This window comes from Microtus oregoni, unplaced genomic scaffold (assembly GCF_018167655.1).
Source record: "Microtus oregoni isolate MIOR12 unplaced genomic scaffold, Mior012 000007F_ref0000211, whole genome shotgun sequence".
Taxonomy (NCBI): Eukaryota; Metazoa; Chordata; class Mammalia; order Rodentia; family Cricetidae; genus Microtus; species Microtus oregoni.
The window spans coordinates 6565194-6584740 of NW_024543066.1; the positions used below are offsets into that span (position 1 = coordinate 6565194).

The 19547-nt window shown below is 44.1% G+C and overlaps 1 protein-coding gene across 2 annotated transcripts in view; it reads left to right on the forward strand.

Annotated features, from left to right (window-relative positions):
- Positions 1 to 19547, forward strand: part of Reep3 (receptor accessory protein 3) — a 75546-nt gene that overhangs the window by 29849 nt on the left and 26150 nt on the right. For both annotated transcript variants that reach the window (XM_041655886.1, XM_041655887.1), the window contains one exon: positions 49 to 121. In XM_041655886.1, the coding sequence (XP_041511820.1) occupies positions 49 to 121 (73 nt within the window). The remainder of the gene's footprint in view (positions 1 to 48; positions 122 to 19547) is intronic.

The following is a 19547-nucleotide window of genomic DNA, read 5'->3' on the forward strand; positions in this document are numbered from 1 at the left end:
GCTGTTAGAAGCCTTCCGTGTTGAATTAATCCACCCCTTTCCTTCCAGGCTGGTGTTTGGAATGCTCTATCCGGCGTACTACTCCTACAAAGCTGTGAAGACGAAAAATGTCAAGGAATATGTAAGTAGATTTCCGTGATTCTCCTTTAGCATGGCAGCAGTACACAAACCCTGGGGAACTGCTGCCTTTTTAGAGAGCTGGATGGATGTTTGGGGCCAAAAGGTGATAGGAGTGTTGTTATGAAAATAATCATGTTTAAAAGCTGACTTTGAAAACAGCTGACACCAGAGCCTCAGATAGCCTTGGCTGAGCGCTGGCACGTGAAGGAGTGATGGGCTGCACCTGACAGTCTGAGTCACCGTGGACCAAGGTCTGTGTGCCTGCTTGTTTGTTTGCAGCTTTTGAGGACAGGCTATCGTTTTCTAGTCTTGTGATTTTACAGATACACTGAGAGTATGTCTTACTGCACAAAACCTCCTCTTCAATGGCAGGCTCGAAGCAAACTTTACAACGTTTTGTTTTTTTGTTGTGGCTTTTTTTGCTTTGCGCGCACGTTTGTGTGTGTGTGTGTGTGTGTTCACGTGCATGGGAGCACACCTTAGTGCCCGCCTATATGGAGGCCAGAGGTATGTAGAATGTATTCCCTTTTTATCTAGGAACTTGAAGCTAACTGGTTCAATCAAGCTAGGGAGCCAAAGAGCCCAGGATCTCCATCCATCCTAGTCTTCCCCATCCCAGGGTTACAAGCATGTACCATAGTGCCCAGAATTTTTTGTTGTCTGGGGGCTCTGAACTCATGTCCTCCCACTTGCCAGCTAGCACTCTCTTACCTGTGAGCCCTGGCGTAGCTTCCTATTTCGTTGGAGCACATTTCCAGAGAATAACAATAGTATACCCTGGGCAGTTAAGGAAAAGAGACTAACAGACAGTACTGATATAACTCACACCAATAATAAATGGGGTGACACTCAGGAGCCAGAACGTCATTTCCCAATGAGCCATCCAGGCCATCCAGTTGCATTTAGTACTTGCATAGTGCTGTGCAGACAGCAGACACCATCCATCTCCTGCCAGCTCTCTCCGTCTGAAGAGAAACCAGGCTCATTAGGCCGGTGCTCCTCCCCCACGCCTTCCTGCTGGAGACAGTCCCATAAACAGAATCCTGCCATAAGTGACCTTTTGTGTTTGGCTTCTTTTGCCTGCCATAATGTGTTTCAGGTTCATCCATGTTTTCACATGTTTCAGTGCTTCATTCCTCTTGATGGCCGGAACAATGCTCCATTGTACTGGTAACCCAAACAATGGGTTGTTTATCTGCTCGTGCGCTGACAGACATTTCGATTGTTCTGCTTCTGTCTTTTGGCTGTTATGAATAATGCTGGCACAAACATGCCCGGATGAGCATCTGCTTAAGTGCCTGTTTTGGGCTCTTGGAGGTGTATAACTGTGGTTCTTTGTAAGGGACCTTGGTTGGCAGGCCTGTCATCTAACTCTTCAAGTGATCACAAAGATAGAAATCCAATCTTGATTCTTCTTGAGAGTCTGTTTCCAGGTATTTAAGTTTGCATAGAGCACTGGCTGGAACTTTGGCAATTAACCTATTGAACTTTTATAGTCATTTTTCTCTTTCATATAAGGCCAATTTTTGTAATGAAGTGTATGTATGCATAGACCCACACATCCCAGTTATAATGGTGAAATACATTTATGAGAGGTGGAGAAGTTACTTGGGTGCACTCTGGACATTTTAAATCCTTTTATGATACAGATCTCTTGGATCTAGGATTGGGAAAGTAGTCTTAAGACATGGAAGCATATTAAGTCATACTAATTTAAATTCATTTTATACGTGGCTTGAAGGGACATATTTCAATATATGCTGTAATAAATATTTCAAGTACTGTGTTATAGTGCTGGCGTATGTTAGTTTTTAAAACAACACTTGCTTTCCATTTACATCGCCTCTCAAGCTGCCTGCGGTGAAGGCCCTGCTTGGTTGTGTTTGTTTTGTGTGTCTGTGGTGCCGAGGGTAGAGCGATTTTGCTTTGTTTCTCCTGGGAGTTATTTACCATTACTTTTGTAAAAATAAAATGAAATCAAGCCACTAGTAAAACAAAGATGTTGAACCCATCAGAGACATGGGAAATACACCACCAGAGTTGTTATTTGTTTCCATAGACATGAAATGCTACCAACTTAGTGCTTTTCGTGAAATAACGTCAATTTAATGCTTTTAGCCAAGCATACCACAGCCTTGCACAGTTCCCTAGACAACACTGTTCTACTGTGAGATTCTTTACTTGGAATTCTCTTTCCAATGGTAAAAAGATATGCATGACCCATAATCTCTAAAATGGCATGAAAATACGAGCCATGGAGTGTCCTGCCGGCCAGACTTTAATAAGGCAGTGTCCATTCAGTGGGCTTTTCTTACTCTAGTGACCGTGCAGTTGAAGAACCGGACGGTAGGCCTTTCAGCTGGGCACTCATGTCACCTCTAAAGCATTCCAGGGCCAAGTGTAGACATGCTTGCACTTGGGAGGATGGGGCAGGAGGATCACTGAGGACTTGAGGTTAGCCTGAACTACAGAATAAAGAAATACTGTCCCAAATGGAAGATAGGTAGGTAGACAGATTGATGCCCTGTCCAGATCAATAGATTGACAAGTAGACAGGGGAGTAGGTAGATAGACAGACGATAGATAGATAGATAGATAGATAGATAGATAGATAGATACACAGAGATAGATAGACAGATGGTAGATAGACAGACAGACAGACAGAAGACAGCCTGTCCCAGATAGATAGATAGATAGATAGATAGATACAGACAGACAGACAGACAGACAGACAGATCATATATACACACAGGCAAACAGATATGCAAGCAACCTAAATGGACAGCAATAAGAATATAAAAGTATTAAGTATAAATAAATCACCTCTATTTGTAAATGAATGCTTAAAAAAAGAAGAAAATTTTATTTATTTAGATGTTGATCTAATAATTAAAAAAAAAGATTAGTCCACTTTCGCTATGCATCAGTTTGGCTTTCTTTTGGGTCAGGTTTAATCATTGATCGTTTTGTAATCAAGTCTACTTTGAAAATACACTGAGTGCTAAAATCAAAACTGGACAGGCACTGACCCAGGAGAGAGGGAATTTAAGAAGACTGTAGACCTCCCAGGGACCCACTTACCTAACAGCAAGGCTCTGAGAAACCAAGTATGAGGTGTTGTGTGTGCTCCTTAGAGCGACGCATGTACAGCTCATTATTCCCCATGCATCTCAGAGTACCATGCCTGCTTTCTGCTCCTCCCAGTTACCACACTGTTCTAGATATAAAGTCACAAAATGTTTATTCTCAAACATCCCTGGAGTTCAGAAATTTAAAACGTGTCCACCTGGCTGTGTTCCCTCTGGAGACTCTGATCTGATGGAAGATCCGCATCATTCCGAGTTGGAAGCTGCCCACATTCCTTGGCTTCAGGCTCAGTCCCTGTGTCTTTACAGCCAACAGCTCAGGGCTGAGATCTTTGGATGCTGCCAGCACTGGGCTGTTGGCCTTCTGCCTCCTCCTTCCTCTTGTAAGGTCTTTTATGAATGACTGGGCCCACCCCTCAAGGTTGTCCGAAGTTTGGCCTTAATTCTGTCTGCCTCCTTGTTTTCTCTTTATCGTATAACTTAACATACTTACTTTCTCAGAATTAAAACATGGACCTTTTCCAAGGGAAGGAAGCAGGATTCTGTCAACCCCAGTAGTAATATCCCTACTCATTCTTACTGTCAGTTCACCTGCCCTTGGGATGCAGCATTGGTACCACACCAAGGCATTTTGGTTGCTAGTATTCTGTTCAATCAGTTCCACAATGCTTCCTTTATTCTATTGTTGTTGTGCTTGTTGTTATTGTTATTGTTTTGTTGTTTTTGAAACAGTCTCTGTGTAGTTCTGGCTTTCCTGGATCTTTCTGTGTATACTTAACTGGCCTCAAACTTATAGAGATCCACCTGCCTCTGCCTCCCACGGGCTAGGATTAAAGACATTCACACCACACCCAGCCCCTACAATGCTCCTATTACAACATGGGCAATGGGGCTAGGGAGATGACTCAGTGGTTTAAAGCACTTGCCCTTGGAAATGACCTCAGTTCTCTTCCCACAGCCATCTGGCATCTCACATCCCTAATTCCAGTTCCAGAGGATCGATACCTTCCTGTGAGCTCCCAGAGTATCAGGCACATATGGTGCACACACATACAGATAAAACATCCATCCACATAAAATCATGTAAATAAATCGGTTTAATTTTGTTTTAAAACATAGGTGATAGTCTGATAGTCTAGCTTCACAGAAACATTGAGGCTGCTCTCACTGAATATTCTTGTGATTGATTACACTTTGGTGGCCACAGCAATTTGGCTGTTTTTAAAGCAAGGACAGTGAGGTAGTCCTTGCTTTAATCAACTGTGAACTGAGAGGTTAAAAAATAATTTAATAGAGAACCGGGCAGTGGTGGTGCACATCTTTAATCCCAGCACTCAGGAGGCAGAAGCAGGTGGATCTCTTGAGTTCAGGGCCAGCCTGGTCTACAGAGTAAGTTCCAGAACTACAGAGAAAACCTATCTCGAAAAAACAGCAGCAACAACAATAATAGTAGTAGTAGTCGTAATAATGAGAAGTCCTGTAAAATTTTTTTAAAGTTCTAACAGTCCTTTAAGTATTTCCTTATGGGGATGTAGGGGACTTGATACAGTGTTCTTGTGTTTACCTGAATTTTACCAAACATAGCTATCTGTTTAAACTGGGAAGGAATCCTGTCCAATTCACTTTTCTCTTTGTGTGGATGTTTCCTGGTAGTGTTAACCTTATTTACATTTCTCTGTTATAACCTCAGTACCTGTTTATACGACCTGGTGCTATATCCCTTAATGTCTGTCTCCAACTGGAATAAGCACCTCAGGGAACGGTTTTGTTACTTCAGTTGTACTATTCTGTACCTAGCTGGTATACAGTAACTCGTCAGAACTTTTGAATAAATGAACTTGTGTGACAGAAAAGCTGACTTCTCAGTGCCTGCAAAATGCTAAATTGTGCTTGCAAGAGCTTGTGTGTTCCTAGGTGGACCGATCTGGTTCCTCGGTTTGGGTGCTGCTGGGTTAGGGCATGTGCAAGCCTATTCCTTCTCAACACTTATCCCCAGTCCCAGTGTCTTTGTGATACTTAGTCCTGACCTAAATTCTGCTGATACCTACTTCAAACGCATTTTCTAAAAGCAAACATTTTAGGCTCACTTACTTTTCCCACCCTAACTGCTGCCCTTCCCCCAAAGCCTGCAAGTGGCAGGTTGCACCTGATAAAACAGATGCCGTGTGCAAATCAAAACAAATGGAGAGCGCTGTAGATTTTGGCAGCGTTCCTGTCTTCCTTTGCCTATTTTTAAAGCAGAGCTTTCCTGGGATATAATTTCCTGTATGGTGTGGCTGATATGGCCTACTTAGACACTCGCAGTCTTGCAGTAATTGAAATGCAAGCGTACCGGAGATTTAATACGGTTTTTTTGCAAAGTTTTCCAGGCTCATACATCTTAAGACTTGAAAATAAGACTGTTTACGTCCAAATTGTGTGTAATTGCTGTAGCTTTTCTAGGAAGCCAGTGTTCTTATTCTTAGAATGTTGGAGAGAGCGGCAATGAAAAGACAGACTGAACAATACTTGACAGTTAAAATCAGACGCTTGGTCCTGAGATTTATTGTGGACAGGAACAAAGGAGGGACACTCCTGTGGGAGATGACTCATTAAAAGGCCCAGAAACGACTCTAAAGTTCTATGGAGTTGTTGATAGTGACCTCATTTTTAGCTGAATACTTAGGTGATAGAAATGAAGAAAGACCAAGGGCCAGCTCAAGAGTTCTTGTAGCTCAGTGACAGCTGAAGTTGCCTCGTAGTTTTGGCTAGAGATTAAAGGGGGAGACATACTCAAGAGCTCCTTCACTCACATTCCCGGCGCTCTGCCTGGTGAAGCAGGCACAGACCAATCTCACTGACCCACTCAAGTGTGCTGGGTGCCTCGCGCTGCGAGCCCAGAGGTTCATTTGAGGGAAAGGATGCAGCTTTCCTGGCGTGGGCAAAGCTCAGGATTTGATATCTCGTTTGATTCAAAGGTTTGAGTATTGAAAGTTTCAAGACTAGCCTACTAATTAAGGCAGATTTTTTTCTTTTTTTAAGAGAAAATTAGTTGTATCAGTCACGTGCTTCTCTGTTTACATTCTGTTGTATCCTTTTGGCAGAGAAGGAGAGGCATGGGCTCCTAGCATTGTGTTCAGGCTGCCCTCTGACTCTGATCCTCCTGCCTCAGTTTCCTGAGTAGCAAGAAAAAAAGACATGTCCTATCAGGCCCAGTCTAATCTACTTTTAGTTCTTACTTTTAGTCCACTGGAGGTGACAGGAAGGCTCAGCATGTAAAGGCCCTCACTGCCATGCCTGACAACCTCAATTCTTTTTCTAGGACCCACATTGTGGGAGGGGAGTTCCAGCTCCCGCCAGTTCTCAGCCTTCCACATGCAGACATGCACGTACAGACAGGTAGACACGCACACAGACACACACATACAAATAAATAAATGGTTCCTTTTTTTCTTAATAAGATTTTTCAGAGGGATGAGAATTAAATGTATATTCTAACATCTTGACCCAGATTTTCAAGTTGGCTTGGTGACTGAGTTGTTGCTGTTGTATTATTCCTTAACAATGGTCCTTAACCTGTGGGTCGCAACCCTTTCATAGGGGTCACGTGTCAGATATTTACATTACAATTCATAACATCAGCAAAACTATAGTTATGAAGTAGCAATGAAAATAATTCTATGTTTGGGTCACCACAACATGAGGAACTGTATTAAAGGTCGCAACGTTAGGAAGGTTGAGAGCCACTGCTCTGTGGTAACCAATAAGACACATCCCTAGCTTTCACTTGTAGGTATCAATTGTTAGGAAATTGGACTAAAGTTAACACATACTATTTTTTCAACCCTTGAAAATTATTTTAAATTTTAGATTAGCTATTAGAATGACTATCTTTAGATGTAAGTCTAGTTTTAGGGGGTTTTGTTCTTTGTTTTGGTTTCATTTTGATATAGAGTCTCGCTGTATAGTCCTGCTTGTCCTGGAAGTCGTTCTTTAGACCATGCTGGCCTCAAAACTGATAGAGGCATGCCTGCCTCTGCCTCCCAAATGCTAGGACTAACGGTGTGCATAACCGTGACTGGTGTGTAAATCTAGTTTTTTGTTTGCTTGCTTGTTTGTGGTTGCAGCGCTGGGACTCAAATCCATGGTCTCACACATGCTAGACGAGCAACTCTGCCACCACACCACCTAAGGTTTTGTTTTGTTGGGTTTTTGAGACAGAGTTTCTCTGTGTTGCCCTGGCTGTCCTGGAACTCACTCTGTAGACCAGGCTGGCCTAGAACTCACAGAGAGCCACTTGCCTTTGCCTCCCAAGTGTTGGAATTAAAGGCATGTGCCACCACCACACTGCTGTATGAACTAAGATTTTATAAATAAATCAGTGTCAGTAAACTTGATACAGCCCAATATCCTTCAGTGAATTAAATCTATTTAAATTATATGACAGTTATTCTTTTCAAACCTCAAGTTTTGGTGTGTCAGGTTTACTTATGTATAGTACTTATCAATATGTATATTAATCTATATATAAAGGTGTGTGTATGTGTTTGTAGCTTCTCTGCTGATGTCACTGATACTGTCATAATCAAGTGTCTTATACTCATGACAACTGGTAAGTGTGAAGATTCTGTAACGGGAGCTGCAGCATTGGCTCCGAGGTTAAGAACACTTAATGCTCTCACAGAAGACCCAAGATAGTTTCTCCTACAGTTTTCGAATGCCAATTAATGAAACTCTTGGCCTTTGTGAAGTGAACTGAGCTTTCCCACGCCCTTTGGGCTGCAGACTGTCCTCGCTCTTGGGCGCCGGGGCAGATCAGTGCCTACAGCCACTGTGCACTAGAGGCTGGGCCACATTTCCCTGCTGTGCAGGCAGGACATTACCGACTGTCCCGTCAGTGGAAACGGACTTTAGAGCAGAGACAGAAACAGTTGTTTCCATTAAAGGAAATGTTGCTAAGAAGTTGGAGAGAGGCCTAGCCACCTCCACCCTGATCCCCAGTGATGGAATACTTTCAAATCACAAAAGCTCTAACGACCAAAGAAACTTCTGCCTCCACCCTCACTTCGGGGAGAAATAGATTCAAAGGCAACCAGTGTCCTGCCTTCCCCGTCTCTGTTCCGAAACCATCTCTCTCTCCCCCCCAGAAGACCACAAGTCAGAGAGAGAGAGAGAGAGAGAGAGAGAGAGAGGACAAGATGGAGTGAAGTAGACTGGTTAAAATCAGAAATGGTAATAAACATCACAAGTTTTTATTTTTCAGCATGATCACTTTGAAACACTTTTTTAAAAAAAAAGACAAATATCAACTAACAAAGTAAAAAATATCAGAAATTAAAAGGTATGCCTTTGACGACAAGCCTCATGGTAACACACCTGCTATCCCAGCCCTCAGGAGCCCTCAGCAGGAGGAAAGCCTGCACTACATGGCAACCTTCTGTCTCTAATTAGATAAATAAATGAGCAAATAAAAGGCTCTGTAAGGAAAGCAGGCTGTTGTTAAACAGTAAAACAAAAGAATAAAATCCGGGGAATTAATATTTCTAAGGATTGTTGGCTTGCATAGGCTTAATAAAGCAAATAGCAGACCCCGGGTGTAGCGGAACGTGCCAAGTGATTCTTGGGAGGCTGAGGCAGAATCATGAGTTCAAGACCAGCTTTGGCTACATAATTAGACCTTCTCTCAAAACAACAAGAAGAACCCTTGCTAGAGGGGAGATGGAAAGACCAGGAGAGGATTGACAAGAAGGAAAGAAGCATAAGCAAGATGTGCGAAATTAAGCCGGGCGATGGTGGCGCACGCCTTTAATCCCAGCACTGGGGAGCAGAGGCAGGCGGATCTCTGGGAGTTCGAGACCAGCCTGGTCTACAAGAGCTAGTTCCAGGACAGGCTTCAAAGCCACAGAGAAACCCTGTCTCGAAAAACAAAACAAAACAAAAAAAAAAAAAAAGATGTGGAAATTTGGAAAACACTCAACGGCTTAAAATTTTTATTACAGAAATGTTTTGTTCCTAAAAGCTGAGATGTGTGGGCGCCAGAGAGTCAGCTCAATAGTTAAGAGCACTTGCTACTCTTAGAGAGGACCCAGGTTTGGTTCCTATCATACATGTGGCAACTCACAACCATCTATAACTCCAGTTTCAGGGGATCCAAGGACCTCCTCTAGCTTCTGTGTGTGCTGTATGCATGGGGGAACACAGACATGCTGGGAAAATATACAAACCCATAAAATGAAAATAAATCTATTTTTTAATGAGATAGTTCCTAATTGCATTATATGTACCTGACTTCTGTTTTTTCAGCTGAAGGTCACATTATTTATGAGATGAAACTTTTTTTCTACACAAACACCAGATCCTGTTTTGAATACTAAGACACTGGCTTCCTTCTGTTCTTTTAGACATACCAAGTCTATAACTATGGCTGCAGTTAATCTGATTCTCAGCCAGATGGACCTGACGTTGCAAAAGGTCCTTAAAAAACACAAAAGCCTGAGCTGCTTCTAAGACCAAGTCCTTGGTGTGGCTTCAAGGACACACGAGAGGCATCATGGGAATGGGAAAGTCAGAAGAGGAAATCCTTTGGAACAGCCGTTCCGAAATCTCAAACATATCAAAATATGTTTTTCCTTAAATCATGTCCTTCTGGCAATCAGAATGGTTGAGTAACAAAAAAAAAAAAAAAAGGAGAAGGAGGAGGAAAGAAAGAAAAGAAAAGAAAAGAAAAGAAAAGAAAAAAACTGGCGGTGGTGGTGCACACCTTTACTCCCAGCACTTGGGAGGCAGAGGCAGGTAGATCTTAGTGAGTTCTAGACCAGCCTGGTCTACAAAGTGAGTTCCAGGACAGCCAAAACGTTACATGGAGAAATCCTATTTCAAAAAAAAAAAAAAAAAGTTAAGTAAAACCAAAGAAATCACTTTAAAAACACGAGCAAATAAACAAAAAACACCACATATCCTGACTTCACAAGTAAGAGGAGAAAGCTACAGATAAGGACTGAGTTGAGAAATGTGTGTTTCACTGAATCGCCGTGGCTTCCAAAGGTTTCCAAGAGGTCTCTTTCAAAGGAAGATCTGATGTCAGCAGGTTTTATTTATTTGGGGACGAGGAGGGCTTCTATAGCCCAGACTAGTCTGAAACTCAGCCAAGGATGCCCTTGAACTTTGCCTGTGCCTCCCAAGTGCTGAGGTCACAGGCATAAGCCAACACTCCTGGTTTCCTCACGCATGCTAGGCAAGCACTGTACCAGTAAGTTCTGTCTGCAGCCCCGGACTTCCTCCCTGGGAAGGGACCTTCTTCGATTGTCCACCTCCAAATAGCTCTGGACTACTCGGATGTCTCTCAGTTGAAGAGACAACAGAATATTCTTAATGGACTTGGAGTAGAGAAACCCGACTGGCTGCCCTTCCCCCACTCTGCAAAGCTCTTGTCTGCTGACTGCTGCCATGCACAGTCCCCCTGAGAACTGGACGGCAGGCTAAAGGCTTCTCCTACTTTTTTGAGCCTTATGATAACAGTGGTTATCTTAATTCTTTTTTTTTTTTCTTGAGACAGGATCTAACCTGTAGGCCAAATCTGTGTGCATAGTAAGCTATGTAGCCCAGGCTAGCCTCAGACTCAGAGATATACTTCTGCCCCAGGCTTCAGAGTCTGGGATTGCAGGTGTGAGTCACCCTGCCTGGCTTTTCGTTTTATTTTAACGATGGTATGCATAAATAGTGTTCTGAAAGTCTGCTTGCGTTTTAAATGAGTGCATTAATTACCTCTCCAAATGATGTTCCCCTTTCTCCCAACCTTCTTTCAGTGTTACAGAGAGCGTTCTTTGCCCTTTGCTCTAGTTGGTATTCTGAGAACTGCCTCCTACGGTAGTGCTGTTAGGTTTCAACGACCGCACGCATCCCCCCTGGGACATTGTTAAGATGCAGATGCTTCTTTAGTAGCTCTGGCCTAGACTGGAGATTCTGCATTTCCAGCCAGCTCTCGAGTAAAGCCAGGGCTCTGTGCATAGGCTGAACTCTGACCCCACGTCCAAAGCATATGTGGATTGTGCTTTTTAAAACCTGGCTCGCTCGCTTCCCCCCCCCCCCCATATTGTACTGAGGAGGGTCTAGAAGTCTGCGTGGCTGGAGGGTGTGAGTGAGAGAGACAGAGATTGCGACTGTGACATGAGGAGGTCAGAGGATTTCTCTAGCTTGGTTCTTTTTTTCCACTTTGTTCCTGAGGTAGGGTCTCTTGTTTGTATCACTGAGCTGTGAACTGGCTTGACTGTCAGCTTCTGTGGCTTATTCTCCCATCTCTGACTCCTAACTGACGTTAGAAAGTCTGAGTTACAGGTGCATGCCCACATCTGGTCTCTTACATGGGTTCTAGGACTGAGGTCAGGCCTTAGGAATTACATGGCAAGCATTTTCACCCTCTAAACCACCTCACCATCCACTTTGGAAGTTCTTTTTTTTTTTAGTAGTAGTTTATTTAAATTTATTTTATGTGCATTGGTGTGAAGGTATCAGATCCCTTGGAAGTGGAATTGCAGACAGTTGTGAGTTGCCATGTGGGTGCTGGAAGAGCAGCCAGTGCTGTTAACTGCTGAGCCATCTCTCCAACCCCCTCCTCTAGAGATTCTAATCTAAAGTGCAGGGGGGGGGGAGACTATTAATTTTTAAAATGTGACATGTAGCTATGCATGTTTTCTCTCATATGTGGAATCTAGATTTAGCTGTGGGGGAGTGATGAAAACAGAAGGAGTTTTTGTGGAAGGAAGTTAGGGGAGAGGAGACAGAGCTGATAGGAGTCCTGTATATGACCGTGTCATGGTAGATCCCATTGTTTTCTATCTCAATGAAACAGTTTTTTAAAAGGGTGTTGCTGTAGACATCCTTCCACCACGTGCCAGTCCCCAAATTGCGCTTCTTAGAGCTATAATAAGTCCATATGTACAAATGGGCACTAACGAATTATTTGTTTTACAAATGTGTGACGAGATTAACAACTCGGAATATAATAAACTTATTTTAACACAGTTAACCACACAGTACAAATTGAGTCAGACTTCCCCCTGGTTTTCATGTTTTGAGGCTGGCCTCAATGTCTGTGGGTCCATTTGTGGCCTCCAGACCATGGGTCACAACCCCTTTGACAAGCTTCTGTCTCCAGAAAGCATATTTATATTATGATTCATAACAGTAGCAAAATTACAGTTGTGAAGTAGCAACGAAAATCATCTTATGGTCGAGGGTCACTACAACACGAAGACCTATATTAAAGGGTCACAGCATGAGGAGGGTTGAGAACCACTGCTCTAGAGTCTTGGCCCCGCTCCAGCATGGTCCTTGAATCTCTCTGGGCTACAAATGCCTATAGAGTACACCCACCCCTTGGGCTGACTCAGATAAGAGGAGTAGTGGTCCAAGATGTTAGGATGCCAAGTTAGAGAGGAGCACGGGGTGACAGCCTACATGAGAGCCAGGAATGGCCAGATGGCTCTCTCCACTCCTCTCTGTGGGATTGGCTGCTCCCCATTTAAAAACCCTGAGAAATTCTGTACAGAGTGGTGTCTCTACTTTTATAAATACATGCTATTCCAAATAAGTCAAGAAGACTTTAAACAAAGGGAAAAAAAGTGAAGTGTGAATTCCCAGCCAGCGTGGATGGAACGAGTTATCTTGGGGCTGAGAAGCCATCTTTCGCTTCCCATGTGCTGCTGGGAGCAGGTTCCTGAAGCCATTCTGAAGTTTGCATCTTGTTTTCAACACTTTTTAAATTAATTGTCATCTAGTTTTGAAACCTTTTCCTGCTCTTGAGTTTCTCAGACTCTAAGGGGATGGGGATGAAGCACACAGGGGTCCTGTAATTCACTGGACCTGGAGAGGCCAGTGCAATGGGATGACAGAAACGTCTGGGTCTGTCTTATTCACTTGGGCTCCAGATGCGTCTGTATTACATGCAGCTTCATCCTTCAAATCATCAGGGGCTTCTGTGAGGCTGGGGCAGTGATAACCAGAAACTGCAGGTTCCTCTTGCTGCCTTGAGTTCAATGAGAAACACAGGAATCAAGGTGAGCGGCGGCAATTAAAGCACACACATGAGACAGGACAGGCAGAGATCCACCTCTAAACAGACGGAGCCCAGGTCAACCCTAACCTTTGTAAACCCGCATTCTGTTCAGAAACGGTGTTCATGGCTCAGCAGGTAAATGCCCTTGCAGGTGACTTAGCTCTATCGCGGGAGCCCACGTGAAGGAGTGAAGAAAACAGACAGGCTCCACGTCTTCAGCTCAGACTCTGCCCACATAAAATCTAACTGCTTATTCTCAACCATGCCTCTCTAACTTGGCACAGCTCTGAGAAAAACCCCATAGCAGAGCCATCTGGGTTGAATAAAGGAGGGAGTTTTCTCTGTTTGATTTCTCACATTTTGTTCCTCTTTGTTTTACTGGGGGGAGAAAATTGTTGTGAAATAACCAAATTATTGCATAATTGTTCATGAAACAGAAGAAATCTTTTTCAACTCTATACTGCTTTCTGAGGAATCCTGATCCTAGAATTTCTCCATCTCCTCTGAAACGAGGTGTACACAGTGCTCTGGGAGAATCTGGGAGACTCAACTGAGCAGCTAACAATGGCCAGAAAATAAAGCTCTCTTTGGGTGGTCTGAAATTCAGCAGTGTTTATTTCTTTTTAGACTCAGCAAAGTCTCTCTCTCTCCCCCCCTCTCTCTCTCCCTCTCTCTCTCCCCCCCTCTCTTCCCCTCTCTCTCCCCCTCTCTCTCCCCCTCTCTCCCTCTCCCTCTCTCCCTCTCCCTCTCTCTCTCCCCCCTCTCTCTTCCCCTCTCTCTCTCCCTCTCTCTCCCCCCCTCTCTCTCTCCCTCTCTCTCTCTCCCCCCTCTCTCTTCCCCTCTCTCTCCCCCTCTCTCTCCCCCTCTCTCCCTCTCCCTCTCTCCCTCTCCCTCTCTCTCCCCCCCTCTCTCTCCCTCTCTCCCCCTCTCTCTCCCTCTCCCTCTCTCCCCCTCTCTCTCCCTCTCTCTCTCTCTCCCTCTCTCCCTCTCCCTCTCTCTCCCCCCCTCTCTCTCTCCCTCTCTCTCTCTCCCCCCCTCTCTTCCCCTCTCTCTTCCCCTCTCTCTCCCCCTCTCTCTCTCCCTCTCTCTCCCCCTCTCTCTCCCTCTCTCTCTCCCCCTCTCTCTCCCTCTCTCTCCGTCTCTCCCTCCCCCCACTGAAGCATATCTTAGCGTCTATGCTCTGGCTTTACCCAGTGGTTATCACTGAAATCATTAGGCATACGTGGAGGAAAGGCTCATGGCTTGTTTGGTGTTTCTGTTATTTTTTTTTTAAGACCAGCATTAGTAGCTTTGTGATTCGATGAATCTGTAGTTGAGAAAGGTTAGGAAGTTTCCTAATGTCTTGGTAATCTTGAAAATAACAAAATAATGACTTTCTGTATGCTATAAACTGCCACTTGCAACTGATAGTTAATTGTTTAAGCCTTATGCATTGAGACCTTACTTTCTTTTGAATATTGCTTCTTCTTATTATTGTACGCACACACATGATGTGTGTATTGTGGACGCGTGTGTGCCTCAGTGAACATGTGGTGTTCTGATGACAACTTTGTAGTCAGTTGTCTCCTTCCACCGTGGTGTGAATTCCCAGGGTGGAACTCAGGACATTAGACTTGCACTACAAGGCAAGTACTGTACCCACTTGGCCTTCCCTTCTTACTGGACTCCTGTTCTTTTCATTTTAGAAAAGTGGCCAGGCCTGGCGGTGGTGGCGCACATCTTTAATCCCAGCACTCAGGAGGCAGAGGCAGGCAGATCTCTGTGAGTTCAAGGACAGCCAGGGCTATTACTCAGAGAAAGCCTGTCTTGAAAAAACAATAGAAAAATAGAAAAGAAAGTAACCGGGCCTGGTGGCTCCTGTGATCCCAGTGTTCAGGAGGGCTGCCATTACTCCTTGGCTTTGTACACATCGTAGAGCTCCTTGCCAGCCTGGCCTGCAGACTGTGCCCCAGAATATGGAGATTGTCCAGTAGGATTGTTCTGCGCCTGCTTTCCCCGGCAGAGGGTACTGGGAACATGATGGGCAGGACAGGTTTCAGCCTCCCACTGTTTTAGAGAAATGGCTGAGGCAGCAGGTGTTTTATAACCAACCACAACGAACAGATTCATGTACGACCTTTGACCTTTGCTCAGGGTTGGGGGCAGTAGCTAGGAAAGCTTTTTCCCTAAGAAGTAAGTTTCATTCAAATAAAACAGTGAATAACACATAGTATATAAAGCTATAGTAGTTATATGTGCATTAAACTGCCTATCCTAATTATATATCTTCTTATATTCATACCTTGGGAGCAGGAAAACCTTGCCATAAGTTTATGACTCTTTTATGTCAAAGGCTTTGTGCACAATAGGCCCTAGGTATTATCTGTCAAATTAACCTATCAAGTCGGTTTCTCTAATCACACGCTGTAAGTTAGTACAGTTGTATCGTTTCATATTCTACCGTCGTTGCTATTATAATATCGCTTTAGTAATGCCATAACAAGAGCAGGTTATGTAAAGGAGCAATTTAGGGAAAACATTTCTTAATGAACGTGCCCTCACCATTACCCGTGGCTCTTAACACCCGCAGCGTGTGCTTGCGAGCCAGAAGGTGATCTCCACCCCACGCCCATGCTTGTGTGTCTGTCCCGCTATTCCTGCTATCGGTTTTTACCATGGGACTCTGGGAGAGAGGTCTAAACAGTCACAACACTCAGAGTTGCTGTGTTTGTTTATCCTGGGATCATCATATTTTTTTTAAGGATGTAGAGCATAAAAACTTCTTTTGTTGAAAAATGTTAAAGGTCCGTGAAATGAGCGCACTTTTCCTTTGGCATCTGGATAATGCAAATGAGCTCCCAGTAAATGGAGCTGGGCCCTCTGATAGTGCACTTTGCCTCTGGGCATGTTCCTTTTACGAAACTGCTCAGGCTTTAAATGTCCTCTAATTCCTCCGGGAGAGAGGAGCTCGGAGCTCCCCATCACGTGACTGTCTGGATTTCTGAAATGCTAAGGCTTATCAAAACCTTCTGGAGTTGGAGCAATGATAAAGCAAGTGCTGGCTCGCTGACAAGGGACGTCTGCCTGTGCGCCGTGTAACCAGAATGTCACTTTAGCTGCTGTGGTTTCATGTCACAGACGATTCTCTAAGCTTTGAAAGAACTTGCCTAATTAGGGGCTTTATTTCCTTGGCAAATGACTTTCCCTTGATATCTGGATGATTTTGAGGTTCTGTTTGGGCTGATGATGTGGCTCAGGATTAGCGGACTTGCCTTCCTCTTTTCCTTTCTGCCTTTCAAAAAGTATTTTAGAGACAGGGTCCCTCTCTGAACCCACAGCTCACCAGTTCAGGCAGACTGGCTGGCCGACCCAGGGAACTGGTTATGTCTGCTTCGCCAGCTCTGGGATTGCAGACTCACATGGCTGTGTGTGTGTGTGTGTGTGTGTGTGTGTGTGTGTGTGTGTGTGTGTGTAAGATGATGGGAGGGGAGGGCAATGCTGCTGCAGTCACATGAGCTGAAAGGTAACTAAGTCAGCAGCCACACCTCCAGGGCATCAAGTCACCTGGAGGATTGCTTTCCTCTGGCTGTGTCACTCTTCCTACCTCCAGGTGCTTCCCAAATCCTCCTTAGCCCCTGTGAGATCTCAAGCAGAGCCCTGAAAACACTTCTCTCTGTCTCCATCACGGCAGCCATTGCACCAGCCACCACTAACCAGGCTTTAGGTGTGTCCCGGCTAACCCATGATAGCTCCCTGGTGGGTGCGTGGCTAATTCTAGAGCCATTTCTATGGTGGCCCCAGCCTCCCAGTTCCCACAGATTAGAATGGGAGCCAGCTGCTGTGAGTGTAACACGCAACAAAGAATGCGGTGACAGAAGGAATATGGGGATTGATTTGTCCTGTGCCAGCTCAGTATGAAACAAGGCCTTTATTTCAGCAAGGAGCCTTCATCCTACAATTGTTTAAGAACTCCGCTCACCTTCAACACACAGCCTCCAAGGCTGCTCAGCTCCCTGCTAACTAGGAGGAAGAAGAGAAAGCCTGGCGGTACACACCCACTGTTCCAGCTCACACTCAGCCACTAAGCCTCCCCTTCATTCGCTAGACACCTCACAGCATCCTTGGTCTGATGCTCGACTTAGATGAAGCATCGTTGGTCAAAATCTGATCCAGCCTTTCGTAGGCAGCACCGTTTCCTACCCCCGCCCCCCCAAAAAAAAACTTTTCTAAACCAGGCAGTGGTGGCACACACCTCTAATCCCAGCACTCAGGAAGCAGAGGCAGAGGTGGGTCTTTGAGAGTTCGAAGCCAGCCTTGCATAGAGAGTGAATTCCAGGACAGCCAGAAATCCTATCTTAAAAAACTGAAAGGCGGGGGCAAGGGGGGGAGATACAGATTTGGTCCACAGGTTTATAAGATTTTAATGAGATGACAATGATATTGAAATTATGAGAATATCAGTATTAGATGAGAAAGACAATAATAATCTAAGGACGGTAAATAGAAGAAAAGCTGCCAAGGAAGAAGCAAGCGTGCATCCTGTTTAAGGACAAAGGGAAAACTTGGCTGTGTGGAGAAGTTGTCTTGATGTGGGGAAATAGGAAAGAGGGCTGAGGGAGGAGAGCATTTCCTCTGCTCATGGCCGAGGACTGGTCATTGGTTAGGAGTGGTCGTGTGTGGCTTTAAAAAAAAACAAAAAAGTTTTTTGTTGTTTTTAGAGACAGGGTTTCTCTGTAGTCCTTGCTGTCCTGGAACTTACCCTGTATGTAAGGCTGGCCTCGAACTCACAGAGGTCTCAGGGAGAGTGCTGGGATTAAAGGGGTTCTCCACCACCACCACTCCCCTGGCTCTTGTCTTTTTTTTTTTAATTTCACTTATTTATTTATGTGCATATGTGTGTACTTGTTCCTTTTTGTGCCACAGAGCACATGCGACAGGACAGCTTGCAGGAAGGAGTCCCTTCCTTCTACCATGTGGATACGGAGATCGAACTCAGGTCATCAGGCTTGAGCTCCTGAGTCGTCTCGCCAGCGCACACCTGAGCCTTTTCCCATGACAAATAGGTAGTAAGACTGGATACAGTTGTTATCAGTTCATGTCATTGCTAATGATGGCACCTCAGTCCTTAAGAATTAACTGCATTATGTTTTATATGAAAGAAGAGTCAGAGGTGTGTATCTCTCTGTGTGTGTGTGTATGTATGTATGTATTCAACTAAGTGCTTATATTGCATGAATTTATTTCTTAGGAATCAAAGACACAGTTTGTTCCTTTTGTGGTGAGTGGGGTATATAGAAGTGATTATGACACACCCATAATGTCAGCACTTGCAAGGATGTAGCAGGAAGGTCAGCAGTTCAAGAGCCTGCCGAGAAGTGGAGGAAGGAAGGATTTGCATCGTATTAGGTACATGAGTCGTCTAGGGGTGACTTAATGGATACAGGAGGATGTGCATTGCTTACTGGTAAACATCAAGCCACTGGATAGTTGAGACGTGTGTGGCAGCAGGCTTTGTAGTTGCAGGGTTTGAGGGACAATCCCTTCAGACACAGAAGGTTCTGTTTACATGTATAGGACTGTCGAGGTGATAGTTCTCCCAGAAATCATCAATATTAATACTAATGCTGCATTTTATTATTGGTGTTTTCATCTGATATGAAAACTATTTAGGTCTTTGTCTTCCTGTGTCCTTAGTTACAATTTTATGAGCTGTTTTGTTTTTTTTTTTAACCTTGACTTCTAGTAGTTCCTCTGGGAAAAACCTTAAACAGAAGCTTTTCTGAGTCATCATTTCGTGTAAGATCCTAACCAGATCCATTATCGTTAAAGTAAGACAGCACATTTCCAAGGTTAACCTTCTCTGTGGCTGCTCCCATGAACGGCACATGCTCATCGAATGACTTTTAATTATTGCCTAAGTTCGGTTCCATTTACGGTCCATGTTTCTAATAAGAATCAAAACCCCTTACATTCAAGAGAGCAGATTGTAAAGGAATTTATTTTCAAAAGACAAATTCAAACCATGGGATTTTTTTTATATAAAATTATAGCCAGTGCCAGGCATGAAGACTCATGTAATCTCTGAAAGCCCAGGCAGGAGGATTGTCACAATGTGAAGCCAAGCTGGGCTACAGAGTGAGATCTAAAATTAGTAATACAGTAGTAATAATAAAGAGGAGGAGGAGGAGAAGAAGAACAACAACACTATTCAGTACCACAGGGGAAAATGTCTGGAATATACTATTGATGACATAGTTTGCCATTTGATGATAGTTTAGTTTAACTACAAAGAAATATCTTTCTTCCTCTTTTAAAAAAAAGGGACATAG